Source organism: Acanthopagrus latus, chromosome 23 (assembly GCF_904848185.1).
Source record: "Acanthopagrus latus isolate v.2019 chromosome 23, fAcaLat1.1, whole genome shotgun sequence".
Lineage (NCBI taxonomy): Eukaryota > Metazoa > Chordata > Actinopteri > Spariformes > Sparidae > Acanthopagrus > Acanthopagrus latus.
In genome coordinates this window covers 17,754,653-17,775,097 of record NC_051061.1, presented here as the reverse complement: position 1 = coordinate 17,775,097, position 20,445 = coordinate 17,754,653, and the positions used below count along the sequence as shown (strand labels likewise).

General features: G+C 45.6%; 1 protein-coding gene across 6 annotated transcripts in view; it reads left to right on the top strand.

The window, feature by feature from the left end:
• Positions 1-20,445, top strand: part of znf385c (zinc finger protein 385C) — a 154,521-nt gene that overhangs the window by 96,364 nt on the left and 37,712 nt on the right. Inside the window, exon 1 of one of the 6 annotated variants that reach the window (XM_037087878.1) lies at positions 3,052-3,435. The exons of the other annotated variants lie outside the window; for them this stretch is intronic. Within the exon in view, the coding sequence (XP_036943773.1) occupies positions 3,426-3,435 (10 nt within the window). The 5' untranslated portion in view covers positions 3,052-3,425. Of the gene's footprint in view, positions 1-3,051; positions 3,436-20,445 lie in introns of those variants that run through there. 6 annotated transcript variants of the gene reach the window in all.

Below are 20,445 nucleotides of genomic sequence, written 5' to 3'. Positions count from 1 at the left end.
AAACAGAAAACAATGGGTTTCTTATTCACTGGAGGCAGACAAGAAACACTGTGGACGACATGTTTTTTAATAAGTTGCCTCAGTCTTCACACTACAATACAATTCCAACACTACAATTACGCCGGGATTATAGTCCCGGGCAAGTTTGTCTCATGGTGTGGGAAGCGCTTCATCTATGCACCACCTGTGAGTCAGTGGGATCAGGGTGGTCGTATGAAGCGCAGGACTTCAGGCACTAACAGATGTCACAGATGGCAGTTTCAGTCGGATTGTGTGTTTTTTTCAGTGAAAGCAGATGACAGTATCTTTTTTTTTTTTCTTTTTTACAACTTCAAACAAGTGCACCCTCTGACCTGTAATGATTTCGATTGCATCTTGCTGTGCTTGTTTATCCCATCACCTTGTCGCAAATGAGAACCTGCTGTAAACATTGTATGACTCTAAGTTAGCCAGCTGTGTCATTCTGTCTGCGTCTCTTGTATCTGTCGCAATGAATCACAAGTACAAAACTTTTTCTGTTATGTTCACTATAAACGTATTGATTAAGATTGTTTCCTTGATATGTTCCTAACAAAAAGTTACCCAGCAGCATTATGTGTTATTCAGAACATATTTGCTGTTATATTATTTTGAGGACACGGGTTTAATGCGAACGACGCTGCAGTGGTAATATGGACCTTAACTGATATTTAAATGCCTTCTGTATCCGTGTTGGGCTGATTGTGTAATGAGCCTGAGACAATAACAGCCTTGGACTCGCACCGAAGTTCTTTGACAGCACTGTTAGATATGTTAGACTTAAAAGTGTCTCACTAACTTAGTAGTTTTCTGTGGTCTGGGATAATTATGCTGAAACAGAATAAGCTGTTCTGGTGTTCGACGCATCATTAGCATCGACTCCACTGCCGCCGACTGGCCGAGTGGAACTGTTTGAGTGTCTGGAGTAGTTCCCGTGGTCTCGTGATGACCAAGGAGCTGATACAGAAAATGTGGATATTACAAACAGCCAAGGAAGTTTTGACTTCCCGGAACATCTGCATCGCTTCTGCCTTGTGCAGCACCAGAGACTTCTGCTGGTCCAGTGGCTAACATCTGCTAACCTGCACGGGAACAAAACAGTTTAACGGCGCAGCCCTTCCAGACGTTCCAAATGTCTGAACGGCTCAAAGCCCGATAGTGAAAAGGTCGGTTCAGGGGGCTTGTGCCAGCATTTTTACAGCTGTTTCTTCTACAGCGGATGCTGAAAGGAAAAGGTCTTTCTGGGCCAGTGTGCACCACGCAATGCTGCAATTACATGTTGTTGAAGTTGCTTCAAAGCCTGCGCTGTTCCGAGGGGGCTTGATGTGGAGATGTTTTCTGAAACGAGGGTCACCTGGGCAGAGGTTTTTTCCTAAAATGTAGGGAAAAACAGTTCGCACAATACCTGTATCCGGGTCGAAAACACGGAGAGTTGTAACCAGCGTACTATTCCAGCGACTGTCTTTTAACACATAGGGCAAATTGTCTGGAGCAAATCATCTTGGTTGAGGTCGACTGATGTAAAGCTTGGAGCCGTTCCCGTGTTCCCAATTAGCCCCGGCTCCGGCGTGCCAGCCAGCGGGCCGACGGTTGGCACGAGGCAGCGGGACGGCCCAGCTGCCCCTGCGTCCTCCACCCGGGCCCCCAGGGGAGCGTCGCTGCCTCGGCGAACGGCAAGAAAGCAGAAAACCTGGATCTGAGTGGGGAAACGGTAGCTCGCACCCCCACATGACACGCTGTTGGAGGCCATGCTGCATCTCCACAACCCCCCCGACTCCCAACTACACAGTAACGAGCCAACTGATAAACAGCATTGTCGGTATGCCAGTGTGAAATTAGAAAAATGTTAAATGCACAATAGAGACGGCGGATGAATCCTTATTATATCCGGTTGCACAATGGATGTCAGGAACAATCAGGACACACTGGAAAGGGCCTTTTTTTTCCCCCCAGCAGTGCTGACAAGAACACAGCAGCACCAGCAGGCGTTTCTGCCCAACCAGCAAGTGCAAGGGAAAAAAAGGAGAGAAAAGAGCAACAAGAGATAAAGGCAGAGAAAGAGAGGGAGGCAAGTGTGAGATTAGATGGATACACAGAGTAGAGGCGAGAGAGAGAGAGAGAGGAAGGGGGAGAAAGAAGGGGGAAGAGAGCTGAGAGCGGGAGAGAGGCGGAGAGGGAGCAATTTAATGCTGTAATTAAGTTCCTGATAGCACCCTGGGAGATGTGCTTTGGCTTTGCTCCAGGACAGCTTAGCATTGCACCAAGGCTCTTCAACCCACAATCTATGCCTCCACACACACACACACTTCCAATTGAACAAACAGAAATTTAATACGAGCAGGCTCTCTCTGTACTCTCGAGCCAATTCTGAATCCCCAGAATATGTGTCAGCTTCACCAAATGATGCATCGACAAGAAGAGACACAAAGGAGGAGCAGACCGGCGCGAGGGATGGCTGCGAGAAACCATCACTCGCAGTCACTCTCACGTCGCTCTCACTCACACTCCTGTCGCACACGAGAAGGCAGCCGCCTCGACAAGTGCACACAAATCATCCCTGCGAGAGCGCCAATGGAAACCTGTCTCAGAAAATATTCTTTTCTCTCCCTTAATGTTTACAGTGCTCCCATCATGCCGCCGCTGCCGCTGCTGCCGCTGCTGCTGCTGCTGGCACCCGGAGCCCCTCACTGCTCCTGACTTCTGACTCCTCTTCTTTCTCCTCCACTCTTCATTTTCCTTTGGCTGGGTGGCAGGACATGATTCAGACACATCAGCGCTGACCTTTAAGACAATAAGTTGACAAGAAAGGCTAATGTGGTGCCAAGTTGCGCAGGTATGAAGACAGAATAGCGGCTAATTTCCCCAGCTGTGCATTCCTGTCAAGTGAAAAAAGGTGCACACTGTTAGGAGGAGGGGGAGGAGGAGGGGGAGGAGGAGGTAGGACTACAGATGACAGAGAGAGAGAGAGAGAGAGAAGGCAATTACACCCAGCCCCTCTCCAGCAGCCCAATTCCTCGCCTCCTTCAGGCCAAACGGAGCAGCAGCACGAGCGGCGGGATTTTAACTGAGGATAACGCGCATCAGTAGGATCTGAGCTTTTTCTCGGGGATCGGTCACCAAAGACGGAAGAGGGGGAAGAAATACAGGATACAGAAAGAGTTGCTGTCACAGAGACAAGAGCGAGGGAAGCGAAGTCCAGTCGGAATCGGCGCTTTTGTTTTTTCTTTTTTTTTTATTTATATATATATTTTTTATTACAAACTACAGGAAGCCCTCCGGATCGCACCTGTGCGTCGCTGCGTGTCCTCGCTCCCCGGGGAGAAAAGTGCGTAAACATTTTTTTGCCGTTTTTACGCACGGGGACGCGCGCCGAGCTGGAGAGACGCGGACACGGAGCTGGACGCACGATGTTGATCGGTAAGTGTTGGAGCACCTTCAGCACCTTCACTCACTCCGCTGACCGGCGGTGATGTGGCTGCGCTTAGTAATGACGGGTGATGATGTGGAGGCTGGAGAGATGTTTCTGTAAGGTGTAAAAAAAATATCTGAAAGTGTCTTCATCTGTAAACTGCTTCGAGAGGAAGAAGCGCGCCGAGTATCAGAAATACTGATGCGTGTGATGATGATGATGATGATGATGATGATGATGATGATGATGCTGTGGGAGAAGTTAATCGGGCGCAGCGCGGTCAAAGAGTCGTGTAACGACGGGATTTAATGTGTTATTCGTCAGCAGCGTCGCTCATGTTGTCCGCTGTGATGATCACAGGACCGAAACTGTCTCGATCAAGTTCCCCAGAGCTCAGAATGAATCTCCGTCCGAACGTGAGCATCCTGCCCCGGTGCGGAGTTACGCACACCTCAGCCTCCGTTTGGATCCCTCCTCGATCCACACTGGAACTTTATATTCTCACGAGGTGCCAGAAATAATGAGCACTGATATTATTTTTTTTTTTTTTCCGGGAATTAATAACGATGGGAAAGATGTGTTGAGAAATCAAATCTGACCCCACAAACATCTGCTACCAGCTGTGAATGGAAATGAACGCTCAGCTCGTTCAGCAGACGCGTTTTATTTTCGTGTTTGGAAATATTGGCTTTTTCTTAAACCGGAGCTGATTTTGCCGGTGTGACGTGTTTTTTTAAAAAATTTCAATTAAGCGCCTTTAGTGAGTCGGACATGCATCCAAATATAATCAATAAACATTTATTTTCTGATTTGCCTGAGAGACCTCAGGCAGCTCAGATGTGTTATTAATAGAATTGATTACCTTGTCCTGACTTGTTAAAGTGAAGAAAAAGGAATGTGTCAAACGTCTTTCAAGGGTGGGGGAAAAATAGTCTTGACTATTTTTGACACTTTTGATCTGAAGACTACCCATTAAATCCAGATGGGTGAACTCTTGTACTTCATTTGTGTGAAGGACTCCATCTTATGTTTGAGAATGAAGGTGCTGGTGTCTTTTGTGCAGCCTGAGCTGAAGGATTGACCCGCCTGCCTCACCTGAAACGCTGATTTATGGCCGCGGCCTAATCCTCTCCTTTCTCCTGCCAAAATGCAACTATTCTTTACGTGTCAGCGTTTTCCTGGGCGCACTGAGCTCTGAGACGCAAAGAAAAAGAGGAAGACGGACGAGAAATTGCGAGTGAAACGGATGAGATTATTCCAAATGTCCGAAGGGGAATGTGCTGATAGTCTTGTTTACTGACTCAGATGTCGTGGTTGTGCTCCAGGCGCACGCCGGGCCCGTGGATGTGACGGATCTGGTTATATGAGCGAGATTGCGGGGTGCTTTGAGATCCCCGTGCTCTTAAAATGGCTTCGGTGCATGGGCCAATGACTCATGCAAATGGATGCCACATTAGCGTTTCTTCCGATATTTACTTCTCCACCCAGACGCCGCCTCCTAATCCCTCCACCGGTGATGAAGGATCTGCGCGAGGCACCTCGGCGTTGAGATGTTTGACAGAAATGTTGCCTTCTTCCCTCTCCTCCCCGCCGTCCTTTTAGTCAGCTCATAAAAAAGATGCCCTGTCGTCAAGTGGGGCCCAAATAACTCAGGCCTCCGTCTTGCGCTGATTTCACCTCCACCATTATGTTGCCTTAAAAGCCGTTTGGTGGCTCACTGGGGAGCATTTGAGCTCTGCGTCGGCTTCCTCTCAGCACCATGTAACAGTCGTTTCCGACGACGGCCATGATTAGTCGCCGTGTTGTTGCCTTCCGAGAGGCAGGTCTCCTGTTCCTATTCGGCATTAGCTGCGAGAGTCGAGGAGGTGGCAGTGGGGGCTCGACCTTGTCTGGCTTTACCCATCCATCCTCAACCCCCCTGCTGTCCCCCCAGGCAGGGGACAGGTTGTGGGGCTGTGGGAGGCCTGATTATAGGCCTGTCCCTCTGGGAGTGGGCGCCATTCTTCCTCTTCCACTCCTTTTTTATCTGCAGGATCTGAGGTGGGGGGTGTGGGAATGCATGGGAGGCTTGGGTAATCTGCGCTAAACAGGGGCCCAAGCCTGATCAGAGCTAATTACATGGGGTTAGGGTTACAGTCTGTGGCCAGAGTGGGGGTGGCCACACCCTGATAGCAGGGCTGTCAGAGACCGATGGAAAATTAGTGCAACGGCATTGAAAGGCAGGATTTTCACCTACGAGCTTAATGATAGGAATCCAAGCCTAATGTGTAGCTCAACAGGAAGTCCTTGACCTTGAGTGTCTGCTTGCCCTTGGTTCCAGCTGCGATGCGTAGAGGCTGCAGGGGTTCCCAAGCGTCAGGGAGCCACAGCACTGAACTCCATTTGAAGTGGAGCAGGTGTAGGGGGCATAAATTAAGGAGTTAATGAAAAGGCAGCACTGTCAGGCTGGAGGCTTCGGTCCAGTTCCCACAGACTCCACCACCACCAGCCTCTTAGACACACAGGCTCTTTCTCGAGTGCATGATTTGCCTTTCGTCGGTCAAGTGAGATGTCTGCGCAGAGCTCCAGAGGACAGACAACATCCACAGGACAGGAGTATCCGCTGCCTTCCTGCCAGACTACAGAGCAGCTTCTCTTCACTTCTTTTCTTGAGACATCCTTCACATGCTAATTTAGCAAAAGGGAGTCAAATTCAGCTTCATTTTACAACCCTGGTGCTGTAAGATGAGTATGTGTCAGTAGCCTGAGCCAAAATGCATTACTGTGCACTTTTTGTATATGAAGTCAACTTTAAACCAACAGTTCAAATGGCGCTTCAGTTTTATAGATCGTATTTTTGGCTTTAGAAGTGACGAGGCTCACTACAGCAACGACTAATTATAACGACATTTAAAAACATTAAAGAAAAAGGAGGAATCAGATCAGAGGTGATAAAAATCCCTGCCTCTCTAACGTGTGTGTGTGTGCGTGCGTGTGTGTTTGTGGATGTGCATGCAAAAGCAAAGCATGAGAGGCTCCAAGACATTATGATGGATGGCCTTCCCGAGCCTCCCGTCTCTTTGTTCATCCCTCGTGGGCCAGAGGGATGAAGGTGGCAGCTCTCCAGCTCTGCTCAACCCATTTCTACCGTCTCTCTCTCTCTCACTCACACACACACACACACAACAGAGACAAATAACCCACTGCTCTATTAGCTCGACAAACACCTCACCTCGAATGACAAATCTGTCTTCAAAGTGACTTTTTTATTTTTCATTACCTCAGCTTCTATTAGTCCGCGTCGTCCCTGGTAAAGACTCCTGTGAGGACGAGGGGGAGTGTAGTACTACAACAAGCTGCATAATACATTACTTCATATTTACTGTTTCTCATCCTACTGCATTTTATATGCGTCCCTCTGGTGTGAAGTTCTATCCCACTTTTATGCTGCCGTCGATGTTTGTGTGTGGCTCTTTTTCACTTTTAATGTGCCAGTCAGCTGCTGCTTCCAGGTAACGGGAACTATGGGATGCGTCATCGCTCCAGAACTCTTCTTTTCTCTGCTCCTTTCTTTTACAGCCGCGCTGTTGTCGCTATTCTTGATCTCGTTTTTATCTCTCCCTGTTGCGTTCCGTCCAGGAGGGGCAGGAGAGTTTAAAAAGGGAGGATTCTGTCGTCGTGTGTCGTCAACCTCTGACGTTCGGCGCTTTTTTTTTTTCTCCTTTTTTTTGTCGTCTGGGATGAAAGTGCCGCTGTTCAAGCATGAGTCACGCCTTTTACTTAGGAAAACAATGTGACTTATTGCAGCGTACTCTCTTGTGAATGCTGTCGTGGAAAAAATGAGAATGTCTGACTCCTCTGTAGCGGATTTGTTTCCAGGACTTGCAGGTACCATGTGAGTTTTTGTGTAATTCGCCAACGTCACACCTGGCTACAGATAAAAACTGGCCGATCTTTCTTGATCTGAGCCTAGATGCCGTCCTATAGTGAAAATCAAGAATGGTCTTTTCTTCCCACCGGATATTCAAAATTAGTATGAGTCATGTGTGACTCCATGGTGTGGGGATTATTAATTGTGAAGCCCCAATATTAGACAAAGTACAAAGCAAGTTTTGAGCAAACGTACCCACTCAAATCCGAACTGAGGGTGCAGGAAATAAAAAGCAGGAGCTCTTGGAGTTTAAATTTTGTCTCTCTGCCGTGCTGTCAGTCTCGTCGTGGATCAGCAGTATTCTCTAGCGGGGGGCCGACTCCCTCTGTCACTGCATTTCATCTTTCTTCTTGATTTTCCATCCTGAGTCCATCTATGTTTTGGAAGTACAACGCCAATTACTGACAGGCCTTGATCGGATTCCAAAACATTGACAGACACCAATGCAGGCATTTTCCGTTCATGTTGGAATCATTCACCTATTTCAGGGTTTTCTTCCTGTGTTGGGGAAATGGGGAAAGAATAAGTTTCTGGATGTGGGTACTGCTTCATCTTCAGTCTCCTCTGTCACAAAACATTTCTGATTAGCCTCTGACTCACAGGAAGGAGGCTGTTCGTATTCTCCTGCTATTAGCCGACTATTTTTGTCAGCTATTTGCGCACTACCGCCGAGCTAGGAACCTACACGGTGAAAACAAAAGCTTGAGATTGGATTGTGCAGCAGGGCCGGCCTGCTTGGTTCTTTCACGTGCAAGTGTTCCACCAAAACACGTTCCCACCAACACTATTTTGCAAGGTCACGGTTGTGATTGATTAAAGAAATACAAGCCAGGCACCCACACTGCTAGAATGATGAAAGGTTCAGGCAGACCTTTGTCTTGCACTGGTGCAGCACTAAAATGAAATTCAGAGAGTAAACTGGCTAAACAAGACTGTGATTAGCTCGAGACATACAGGACACTCTTCATAGATGAATGTGAATTGAACATCTGGTTGAGTGTTGAGTGTTTTCGGGTGGAATTGTGTGCATTGTATTTAATCGGGGGTTGGGGAGCAGGGTGAGTGGGGGGGGTAGATCTGCCTGCATGGACCTGCAGGCGTCGTTCAGACGGGTCAGGAGTCAACAGAGAGCAGAGGTCACGCGTCAATGAACTGACTGAATCATGCCCCGCTCCATCCGACCCTCATCGATATTCATGAGACATTTTTTTTCCTCGTAGATACGCACAATTACATGCACCTCGTGGTGGAGGCTATTAATATGTAAGCGTACAATTTGTGTTGTGACAGTGACGGCGTGTTCTCTTTGCGTACGTGTGAATGCACCGTTTCGCATGTGCCCCTTTTATGGCCCCGGGGCCCCTGTGGGGAAAATGCCCGTGCCTGAGTGACAGTTCAAGTTATTTCTCTGAAGTGACAGCGTGGGTTTGATTAGCCTGCCTGCTGAAGTGATGGCTTCTGGATGCTGAGAGCCGTCGGCATATGTGAGGCCCAGCGGGCGCTCTGACAACATGAGAAATGGTCCCTCGGCTCCGAAAACCTCACCACTTAGCCTCGCTTTCCCCGGGTGCGAAGGCTAAAGATGGAGGCCATGAAGGGAAGGCAGCGACACATCACCTCCCAGTGCTGCATGCATGTGTGTGTGTGTGTGTGTGTGTGTGTGTGTGTTTTTCTGTGCTTGTGAATTAATTAGTCTTAAGCTGCTTTCAAGTGCGCGGCCGTCTAGTCCTCCTCTTGATGCTCTGACCTTGGCTTAAACGAGCGAGAGAAGAGAAGAGTTAAAGGCCTTTAAGAGCGACAGACTGAAGGACGAGAAGAGACACATAAAGAGAAGAGAGAGAGCTGGAAACCAAGACAGGCAGAAATAGAATTGAAACATAAAGGCGATGTAAACTGAAGAGGAGATCTCCCTCTTATTCTCTCCTGTGGCTCTCAGTTCTCGCTCTGTCTCAAGTGCATTTCTGAGTCATAAAACCAGACCGTCTGTATAAACCGCCCCGGCTCTCCGAGCTGGAGGATCAGCAGCCGAGAAAGTAACAAAGGCCATCGATTTCACAGTCAACTCCAGCCATCAGAACCCGGCGCTCCCAACACCGATGTGCAATACTCCAGGGTCCAACGTGCATAATAGAGTGCAGCTAGTGTGTAAACGGTGGTGAGTGTGAACAGAAGACGCGGTGATCCAGCTCTAATGGCTGTCTTTGCTCCGGCTCTTTGTTAGCCGTCGGGATGCTGACCTCCTCCTGTACCGCTCGCCGTCTCATGAGCGTTAAACAGCACACTGCCTGCCGGATTAATTACAGTGGCTGGGAATTAATGTCTGGACCTTCTGCACTCAGATGCACAAATATGAAAAACACTGTGCACACACGAACGAGCTGCAACCTGAATGTGAACAAAAGCTGCCCTGCCGACAGAAATAGCACACGTTTATCTTTTGTGACGCTGTTGTTTTCATCTGTAATATTTGTAAAAAATATATATACAGTATAAAAAATATTTTCATACTTGATTACATTTTATATCAGATACTTTAAGATTTTTACTCAAGTACTACTCGTATTGGTGGCTTTCACTTGTTTTATTTCAGCACAATATTTACTTTTACTAAGGTATGACTTTGTAATTGGCCTCCAGGGATGTCACTTAGTGGCATTGTGGGTAATGGAGGCGCCATGGAAAAAGAAGAAGAATGCATGGATTGAATTAAATGTAATATCTCTGGTTCTTCTGTTCTGATTTTCTTTTTTTTTGTCTATAAGCTTGTGGACTGCTTTTCAAAACCCAGTGCCTACATTACCCACAATGCAACTTAGCCAGTGTGTGACTTCACTGGAGGAATTTGTCAGGTTACATGCAGCTTCTTCTGGAGCCCCCCAAAAGACTTCATACTACTTTTTCCACGTATGTAGTATCACTCCCCAAGACCTGTGAACACACCTAGATGTGTAAAAAAAAAAATGGTGGAGTTGCCCTTTATATAACCCGCGTGAGTAGACTCCACATTTATGTGGTCAAAAAAAAAAAGAGTTGGGGTTTTAAAGAACTCTATAATTAATTGGGAAAATGCAATTATAGTATAGATTATCCAGACACAGAGTAGAAGGTCGGCTCTGAATTGCTGCGCCTCAACAACAAATGAATAAACATAAATCAATTCACAAAATGCAATCACCAAAAACATATGGTTTGCATTTTCTGTACACACACACACACACACACACAGAAAATGCAGCCCCCAATATCAATAGTAAGCATTTTCTGTACACAAACACACACAGAGTTCATCCATAGAACACCTTATGATGCACATAAATCAAACGAGAGACCACGAACTGAAACACAAACATTCTAGCAGGTGAATCTGTGCACATACGTGCACACCAACACATTTCAACGGTGTCAATGGTGTCAATTTCTTGTGTAATCAGACTGCACAAACACTATATGAATATACATAAATGAGTTGATCCAAATGCAGTGGCATTACATAAATAGAGTGGGTGTTCTTTGGCACCAAACCATAATTTGAATTAAAAAAAAACATGTAAAGTGTGTACAAGCTCTGTACATAAATACATCTCCAGTCATCTAAAGCCTGCTGTTTAGTTCAGCTGTCTCACTTCTGCGTGTTGATATTTTGCACTACAAAGGTGTCTGGTGTGTGTGTGTGTGTGTGTGTGTGTGTGTGTGTGTGTGTGTGTGTGTGTGTGTGTGTGTGTGTGTGTGTGTGCCGGCTTGAATCTCAAACAGAAATTGGCATTCTCGCCTCTGTTCGTCAGCGCTGAGCCGCGGCGGTGAGAGGCTGACTGGGAATGATCAGCTCTAATGATTTTATGAGAGTGTACATGATTAATGTTGGCACAGCAGTGTGTTTGTGAACAAACCTCTCTCTCTGTCTGTCTGTCTGTCTGTCTCTCTCTCTCTCTCTCTCTCCATCCCCTCCCACGCCGGCCTTTTCCTCCCCCAACTCGGAGTGACTCGGAGGGAATATCCAGTCTCGGTGTGTGCTGATTTCTGTGGCGCTAGCTGCCATTTGCCACATTAGTGTGTGACAATGGGTCTCTTTGAAGTGGGTTATTCTAGCGCGGCTCACAGCCCAGTGCAGTGGAGAAAGATGTGCCAGCTCGCCGTGCAGACAGGGCCAGCGACGAGCACGGGGATAGACAGAAGGTGGAGGCGCACACACGTGCACGCCCGCACAGACGAAACACCGGGGGTCAACACAATAGCTTTCACAGCCACATCCCCTGAATACGCTTTATATAAGCGCTTCCATCGCAGACAAAAGCCTCAAACTCCTCCTCTGTATGCACGCATCTGCCTCAAAGCACAACACGGCACCATCACTTCATCAACAATCCACCCATCTATCATCCACTGGTCCGTGCGTCCGCCCCATCACATCCGTTCGCTCCGTTTTTCTTTTTTCCCGTCCTCCTCTGTTGCCTCTGTAGGCCCAGTCCAATCTGAAAGCTTAGCTGAGCTCCGTCTCTCTCTCGGCTTATCTCCAAAAGCTGCCTCTTTCATTTGAGTAAATGCCTTCATTCCCAGCTCCTCTATGAGGAAGCTGATAAGGGATGTCTTTTATCCTCAGCACATAGGCTGCCCCCCCCCCCCCCCCCCCCCCCCCCCCCCCAAAGCCCCCGGCCCAGTGTGGGTGCTTGTGTGCACAGCGTATGCAGATATATTTGTGTGAACTTTTCTAAGCTATAACTGCATTTGTTAGACTTTTCTCAATAGTTTCTTCTTTTTTTCTTTTTGTATGTGCGAGCGTACCTGAAGACTCGATGGTGAGAATATGCGGCTCGTGGTGTCTCTGAGTCATCCCCCTCATGCTGCTTATCATTCAAATGTGACATTTGTATGATTACACATAATCACACGAGGCTGCCGCAGCCTTGCAGGTGTCTCCGATAGGGAAGTGATTAAGTGGGACAAGCTAATCATCACCATGCTTCGCTCGCGTGTGTGTATGTGTGTGTGCTCAAGAAGAGGCCGTCTAACGAATTGATTAAGGCTGCAGAGTGGATTTGTTTGCCGGGGCATTGTGGGATACGATTTGATTTCGGTCTGAGCACTCGTGTTGCTCGGACGCAACAAATGCATCGATTGGTTTTTGGTGCCACAAATGTCAGCGAATCATTGAAGACATTTCCAAGTGTTCAGAGTTACCCTCGGGGCGGAAATCTCAACTTTTGTATTTTTGTATTCGTTCGATATTTCCATGTAATGCTCATTTTCGAACAGTCCCAGTGACGACATCGCTTTGTCACAGGAGCACAGAGGGGTGCAGCCGGTGATAATGCTGGTTTTTGGAGGAGGGGAGTAAAAATTACATACATTTTTCAAATATTTATTTTTCTTACTTTCTACTCCTAACATTTTCAAAACAGGGATTGTTAAAGGTGAACTTTGTGGTCTTGGAGAAGAAATTCAAACTCAGAATTTTAATGTTTACAGTTTGAATGAGTTAATAATTCAAACTGAGAAGTATTCATATTTCCTATAAGTGAAGAAACAAGCTGTTCTCAGAGGAAAATAAGGTCCCCAGGTCACTGCTGGAAGCCAGACAAAAGGTGGCAGGGTCCGCCACATATAAACAAAGTCAAGGGCATGAAACTGTGTTGTCCTTTAAGGGCAGTCTGTTTATTCAGTTTATTCAGTCGTGAAGAAAAGAAGAGTTTGTTGGTAGAGTTTCGAGCTCAGGCACGAAATTCATTATTAATAATGAAATTCATGCCTGAACCAAAAACGTTGGTATTTGACGTCCTCGGATGTCTTTCTGGTTCAAATCCCGCTGGTTCCACCGCTGAGTCTAACAGTCTTTGAATTATATTAATACGTTGCGCTTCAGTTAGCTTTGCACAGAAACGGCTATTCGAAATATCCTTCACTTTTACTTTTATACTTTGAGAACGTTTTGGAGCCTGCCCTCTCCGACTTTTTGGGTGAAGAAGTTCCTGTACTCTGCTCGAGTTCAGAGCGCCTGCTGGTGTTTTCTGATGGTGAAAAGCTCTCCGCCTGCAGTAGCCAGAGGAGCTGACCCGGCTCTCCTTTTTACCCTCACTAAGAGACACAGCTTGTCCTCTTAGATCTTGCGTTTTTTTCCAACCCCGCCTCGCTCCCCTTTGCAACTCCTGCCCTCCCCTTGAGCGCAACCACTGTCGGTTCTCTCCAGGGACATATGAATAAAATTTGTTAAGCTATTGGAGCCAGCAGAGGAAAAACATATTCCTCAGCGCTCCCCGCGGAGCTCCAACCTCATTGACTCCGGTTTGTTTGCTCGAGGGCAACGATTGTGTTCGGGCTGATCTTAGCGAGCGCCGAGTCAATGAGAATGATGCATTAGCAGCTCTGCATCTATTAACGCCTGCTCGCTGCGGGTTGGAGCCAGACACGACTTTGAAGGGATTTATCAAGCCGCTTACCAAAGAGAGGTGATTGAATTCATTTGCTTACTAATGAGGAGGGATCGCTAATTGTACACTTCCCCGGCTCCACTTCCACCTGTTTAAAAGCATTTTCTCATTACCGCAATCAGATCCAACGTTTTGTTGTCTGTTACAATCAATGCCTTCGTTTTGTCGCCTCATCAGACCGATTTTGAGACTTTTTTTTTTTTTTAAGGCACACTACCCTCTAGGTTTTTGCGCCTTCTGCCAATTAATCTGTGTTACCTCAAGTGAAAACATTTGACTGATTTATGTTGTTTTTCAAATCAGACTCCGAAGCGATGGCACATTGTTCGATAGAAATGGCGTTAATTCACAAAAAAATGGGGGGCGAAATTGGCTGATTTAAACACAAAGCCAGTTTAAATGATTCACTGAGGTGTTTTTTTGTTTTTTGTTTTTTTGTTTTTTGCAGGATCCTATACAAAAACCACACAAGCGTAATCAAGTCCAATCAGGCAACTGTGTCTGCTCTCGCTCTCTTTGCCTCAGTCAATCAACAGAATTGATTTTATTAGGGGTAATTGTTCCCTGTTTGATGCTCATGATGTCTTGATTAGTCCTATTCTCTGGAGCGTTGTTGTGGAGAGTATGCTCTCCTGCTGTTGTTAATGCCAGATTAACGTTAAATCCTCTTTGTCTCAGCAGACAGCAGCAGACAGACTGGAGTGGGTTAGCTGAGGCCCATGATGTCAGTCGGGGTAACAGCATGTTAGCCAGAGGTCTACTGAGCTCAAGATACAACGCCATTAGCTAGGAGAGGACTTCCTTGGGTGCGGCCTTTAAAAATACGGGATCAATCTACATGATGTTCACACCATGATGTTGTAGCATCCCCGCTAAATGTTTCATCTGTAACTCAATCAACCTTGATGTATGAGTAGACCTCATTATTTGTTGGTACAGATCCAGATAAAGGGACAGATCCAGTGGTATGTACTCTTTTTCTTGAATTTCTTGATTTTGATCATTTTTTTGGAAAAAATACATGGATCTAAATGAAAGCTGTCCAGCACATTTAGTTATCTATGAGTGAGTAGGGCTACAAAAAGGGGGTCTCTATTTAATTCATCGACAGAGAGATGAAACTTTGATTTATATCATAAACGTAATAATGATTCCATTATACTTTTCATTGTTCCTGTCGTTAAAATGGAGCCAGAAAGATTCATTTAAGGTAGAAAGTAGCTCATTCATCATTACAAAAACAATTCATTAGATGTGTGATTAATTAAATTGTGTCTTTTTTTCAGTTTTTTCCGCCTTACCTTTAGTAAAACCTCAGTAAAACCTGTCAGTGAGTAATAACTCATAATGGAAGCTGTCAGGAAGCAGAACAGATTTCTCCCTCTGAGTGTCGTGTGATGTGAAAATGCGTTTCCTCAGAATGAATTTAAAGACTCGTTTTTTAAGGTAATAAAATCATGGTTGACGGCAAAAACAATCGCATGGTGATCAAGTCTTCGTCAGTGTGTTTGTGTATTTTGTCTCAGCGGTGATTCTGAGAGGTTTAAAGTGGGTGGGAATTAGTTCTTAAAAAGGTGATGTCATCAGATTCGTTGCACCAATCAGGATTTAACAACTGCTGAATCACAGTCCGATGGAAGTTGGATAGATGGGAAGGATTTTTGTACTCATTCTCAATCGAACCTGATCATATCACACCTACACAGACTTGAGATACATCTCTGAGGATTGAATTAATACTTGGAGACTTTGACTGGTGCTAGTTTTGTTTACAAACATTTACTTTTTTACGTTTTTTAGGAATTTCAAACAAAAATTGAACAGATTCGCTGCTCATAAGTGGCAAAGCTGGGAATATTGAGTTCTTAAACTGGCAGTAGAGATGTTTTTTGCTTCAACATATCATGAAGCGAATACTGATGATGACTGAATATTGACTGATGATGCACAGAAGTGGAAGTCTTGTTCCAGATGTTATTTATCCAGATGTCCACTGGCTTCTTTGGTCATCACCCAAATCCAGACAACACAGATTATTGACGATTGTGTGTTTGGGGATTCTGTGTGTGTGTGTTTTTTGTTTTTTTTTTTATAAAAATGTTGATTGCACAGTGTAACAGCTATAAAATAATGACACCACCAGCATCTAGATCTTTCACAATTCTATTTTTTTCTGCCACCTGGCACCAAATCCCCTGGAAAAACTCAGGTCGCCAGCCTGGCTGGCGATCCAGTCAGGCTGGCAGCCTGGCATCATTTCATCTGCTGTCATTCTCCATTAGAGACTAAATGAATAAATACACTCACATTTTGTCCTGTGTTGTTGGTAGTTGCTACTCTGTGGAAAACAGAAAGCGACCCGGCTGTCTTTGCAGCATCGGTGCCAACAGTAATACGACTTGGAAACACGAGGACGAGAGAATTGTCTGTTTCCACTTTAATAAAACGAATATTTGCATTAAGCTACTGGCAAAACTTTAGTTGATTAAACTTAATTCCCATATGTTTTACTACGCACTTATGTTTGAAAAATGAACAGCTACTTGTCACACACACACACACACACACGGTGCGCAGTGAAGTGGTAATGTTAAAATGCCACAATAAAATCCTCTTTCCAGTGATTTAAGTGAATATGAGAGGAAGAGTTTCTTTCTGCAGCCAAATACTGCGAGACTCATGCTGGTGTGAGTGGTGGAAACATGAGATTTATGCAGTTCCAACAAGGCTTACCACAGGCCAGCTGGGCAGACTGTTAAATCAAGATTTCTCATGATGAGGGCTTAATCTAGTGATTGTGCACTTAACAGTGCCGGCCGCTTTGCGGGCGTCCGTCCATCCCAAATGACCCCCTGAGTTTATGTTCTGCCTTTTCATTGGCTCGACTCCACCGTGCTCTCCCGCGATAAGTAGTAACGCTTTGACGCTTGAGGACACTTCAGCAACTTTCAATCGAGATTAATCTGTCTTTGAGATCTGCCAAGGTCTCCGTGGATGCACGGCTGAGAGAGAGAGAGAAAGAGAGAGCGCTCATAGAGACGGGCCATTTGTAGCTGCTGTCTCAGAGCTGTGGTTCCATTCCCACATCGCAACCAGAGGGGACAGCTCACTATATCATTCAGCCGTTTGTTATTTTGTCTGAAGCAGGAGTTGGCCGAAGGGGAGAAATGTCTATCTCTTCCCCCCAGTTGCCTGAAGGTGAAACCCATGCATCACTCTGAGCGTGTGCGCCTGTTTGCTTTTGCATGCATTCTTGTGTGTGTGTGTGTGTGTGTGTGTGTGTGTGTGTGTGTCTGTGTCTGTGTCTGTGTCTGTGTGTGTGTGTGTGTGTGTGTGTGTGTGTGTCTGTTCATGCAGATGTCCACATCAATATGTGTGCATAAATGGGAGGCTTATTCTCGAGCTATCAGGTGTCAGAGACTATTGTTCAGGCTGAGTGAACCAGATTGAATTCCTGTGATTCACTTTGGAATCTCTTTGGTGTTAAACTAAACAAACCCGACGGGGTGCCTGTGTTTTTTGACAACATCCGCCTAGTTCCAGCCTCTAGCATGTCTATTTATCAGTTTCTCCCTGTTTCTTTTGCTTTTGATGTCCTCTTTTATACCTCTCTGCTACTACGTCTCATTTGTGCTCTTATACATAGACCAGGCAATATATGGATATGTTATCTTGGTAGGAGTCAGTATATCAGCTGTGATTTACTGATATTGTTATAGCGTGATATGGCATAACTGTCTGGTTTTAAAGACCTCATTATCATACAGTTATGCAACTTTGATTGTGGATTTTGTGATTTTTATTTAGTTTTAATGTTGAGTTTGAAAGAAGTGTGTTTTAGAATGACTTAACAAGACAATTAGGCATTGGACGATGACGATAAAAATGTAATATCACAATGTAATATCAAAATAAATATGTTGTGCAATTTAGCCCGATTAAACATCAAAATACACTTTAAACTCTTCAGATGGCAAAACATCAATAAACACTGCAATCACAACATTTATTTAAGAAAAAAATATTTTATTGCACCACAAATAGGACTCATCTTTTTTTTCTTTTGTGGACATCCTTTGTAGTTAAGACGAACTGAAATAAGGTAATTATAAATCATCCTGCATAGATTAATGGAGAATAAATGGCGAGCACCTTATCTCCCTGCTGTTCTTTTTTTGAGTTAGAAGCAATAAAGCTGGTCTTACTTCAACAACAGAAGAATTCACAGACAGTGGATGTTGTATGTTCCTGTTTAGTCAGGAAAATAAGTTTCTGCTCGAGTTTATTTTGTTTACTTTTAATTTATGAGATTGTGAACATTATGATTGCAGCAAACAAGTAGACGGTAAAGTAACACTTTCTGTGGTTGTTTGTTTGTCGGACTGGCAGCCTGTGCATGGTGGTGCACGTGAGCCAACTGGACGAATGAATAACTTGATGGGTATATAACTTGACAGGCTAGAGTGGGCATGGGAGCTGTGGACAGTTTTATGAAAAGGTTTTGCAAATGATGAAATTGCAAGATGTCGCTGAATGTTGTATATCTTGAGATCTTTGCAACACTATATATATATATATATATATATATATATATATATATATATATATATATATATATATATATATATATATATATATATATATATATATATATATATATATATATATATATTTGACTTGTCAGCACTGTTGTTTCTTCTGTTGATAATTTTAGTTAATTTTTTTTTAAAAATGTAACCAAAATTCTTGGCCATATCTTGCCAGTTGCCCCTTTTAAGGGCTGAATTACAGTAAAGGGATGTCACTTCTGAACTTACCAGATCTGATACTTCCTTTTACCCACTTTAACTATATCACTGACGATTACTACAAGTACAAAAAAATGTGGGGCGACAAAATCAAACATCACAATATATCTAACTAAATATATTGTGATGTTTGATTTTGTCGCCCAACATTTATGAAGTGCCATGAAGAGATTTTAAAATCTACTCATAAATATTGTCAAATGAAAAATATTGCCCAAAAATACTGCGATATTATGTTAAGGCCATATATTTAAGGGCCGGCTCTCTCTCTCATTCTGATGTTTACGTTTCCACAGTGCTGAAACACGGTTTTCTGTTTTCGACCTCGTAGTGTTTACGGGCTCTGTGTGTCCGCGAGCGATGGGGTGCGTTTGCAATCTGCAGTGCTCCCCCGTGAATCGCAGTGATCCGTGTTTCTGCTGTTTCTGCGCTGGTTATTAAAAGCCAGGGGAAAGGTTACAGTAAATGCCACTCAGACGGCGTGCAGCTCAGGCTTGGCAGACCTCCCCAGCCCCCCTTGCCGCCCTGAGTTTCACTCTTCACATTTGGGGGAACAGTAATTTCACCTTACTACTTGTTTCCCCCCCGCCCACCCAAAACTAAAAAACTTGGCAACTGCATCCTCCGCTCTCCATTCAAGAACCTCCCATGCAGCCGTTCCTAAAAGTCTGCCGCTGAATTAAAAAGCATGAAAAGCAGAAGCACCCTGAAACCTTACCGTGCTCCTGAGTATGACAAATTGGCAGTTTCCTCCGAGTCGCCCCCCCCCTCCTCCTCCTCCACCTCCCCTCCCCGAGCGCCTCCCCCAACCCCTTCTCCCTTGTCACCACTTCTCCCAGACGCCCTGGGCTCTCATCACAGAGGTCACGCACCTGTCGCCTGCTGTAAACAGAAAATGAATAATTCAGGAGTCGGCGCTGGTTGACTGCAACAGCTGATGGTCTCTCCGTGACGAGCAAAGATTTATCCCAAGGATTCGCATTATAATCCTCAGCTGGAATCACACTAATGAGAAACGCTCTCCGGAGAGTCTGAGGACCCGTTCGGAGCCAGACCGCGTGTCCTTGACCTCTGCGGGTGGGAAAGTTAGTTTTGAAATGGCAGCCTGTGGAGGCACGAGAAACTTCTGCCACACACACACACACACACACACACACACACTCTGCTGTGGATTTGTAGCAGGATTGTGTCGATACAGTCGGACCGCGTGCGCTCTTAACTGGGCTAACCGTTACGAGTGAGTCTCCCCTCGGCCTTATTTCCTTCTCCTCGCTCCTCTCCTGTTTCCCATCATCCCCTCCCCAAGGTAACAGTCCGCAGGGGGAGCCTGACCTATAACAGAGAGCCAGTTATATTGGAGGGAAAAAACCCAAGCAGCAGGTTGAGAAGCCGGTTGAGGCTGCTGGGTAGCTGGAGTGATTGCTTTTCACTCCTTATCGCCACACCAGCAGGTGTCTAAGAGGCGCTGTACCGCTGCACTCTGAGGGGATTCACAATTATAACACCCTGGCCACCAGCTCACACGCCACCACACACACACACGCATATGCACAGCTCGCCATCCCCACCCGCACCCATCCATCCCTCTGCACTTCTTTTCTCACTCTCTTCACGTGAAGTGAAATCCTGCCACCAATAGCAACTTAGGAATCCTGTTATGGCCTCGCTCCTCCAAACACCTGCGCTGGCTCTGATAAGAATCCTTATCTGCTCGGCCTCATGTCTCTTCTCTGCACCCGGGCAGAGCTGAAGGGCCCCGAGGCTAAAGTTGAGGCTATGTTACACCACTGTGGGTGGTCACATTGATTGTTTCTCAACCACATTATCGTGTCTTGTGCGTCGTGTTGGTGAGGGTTTGGGAGCACGAGGAAGCGAGGC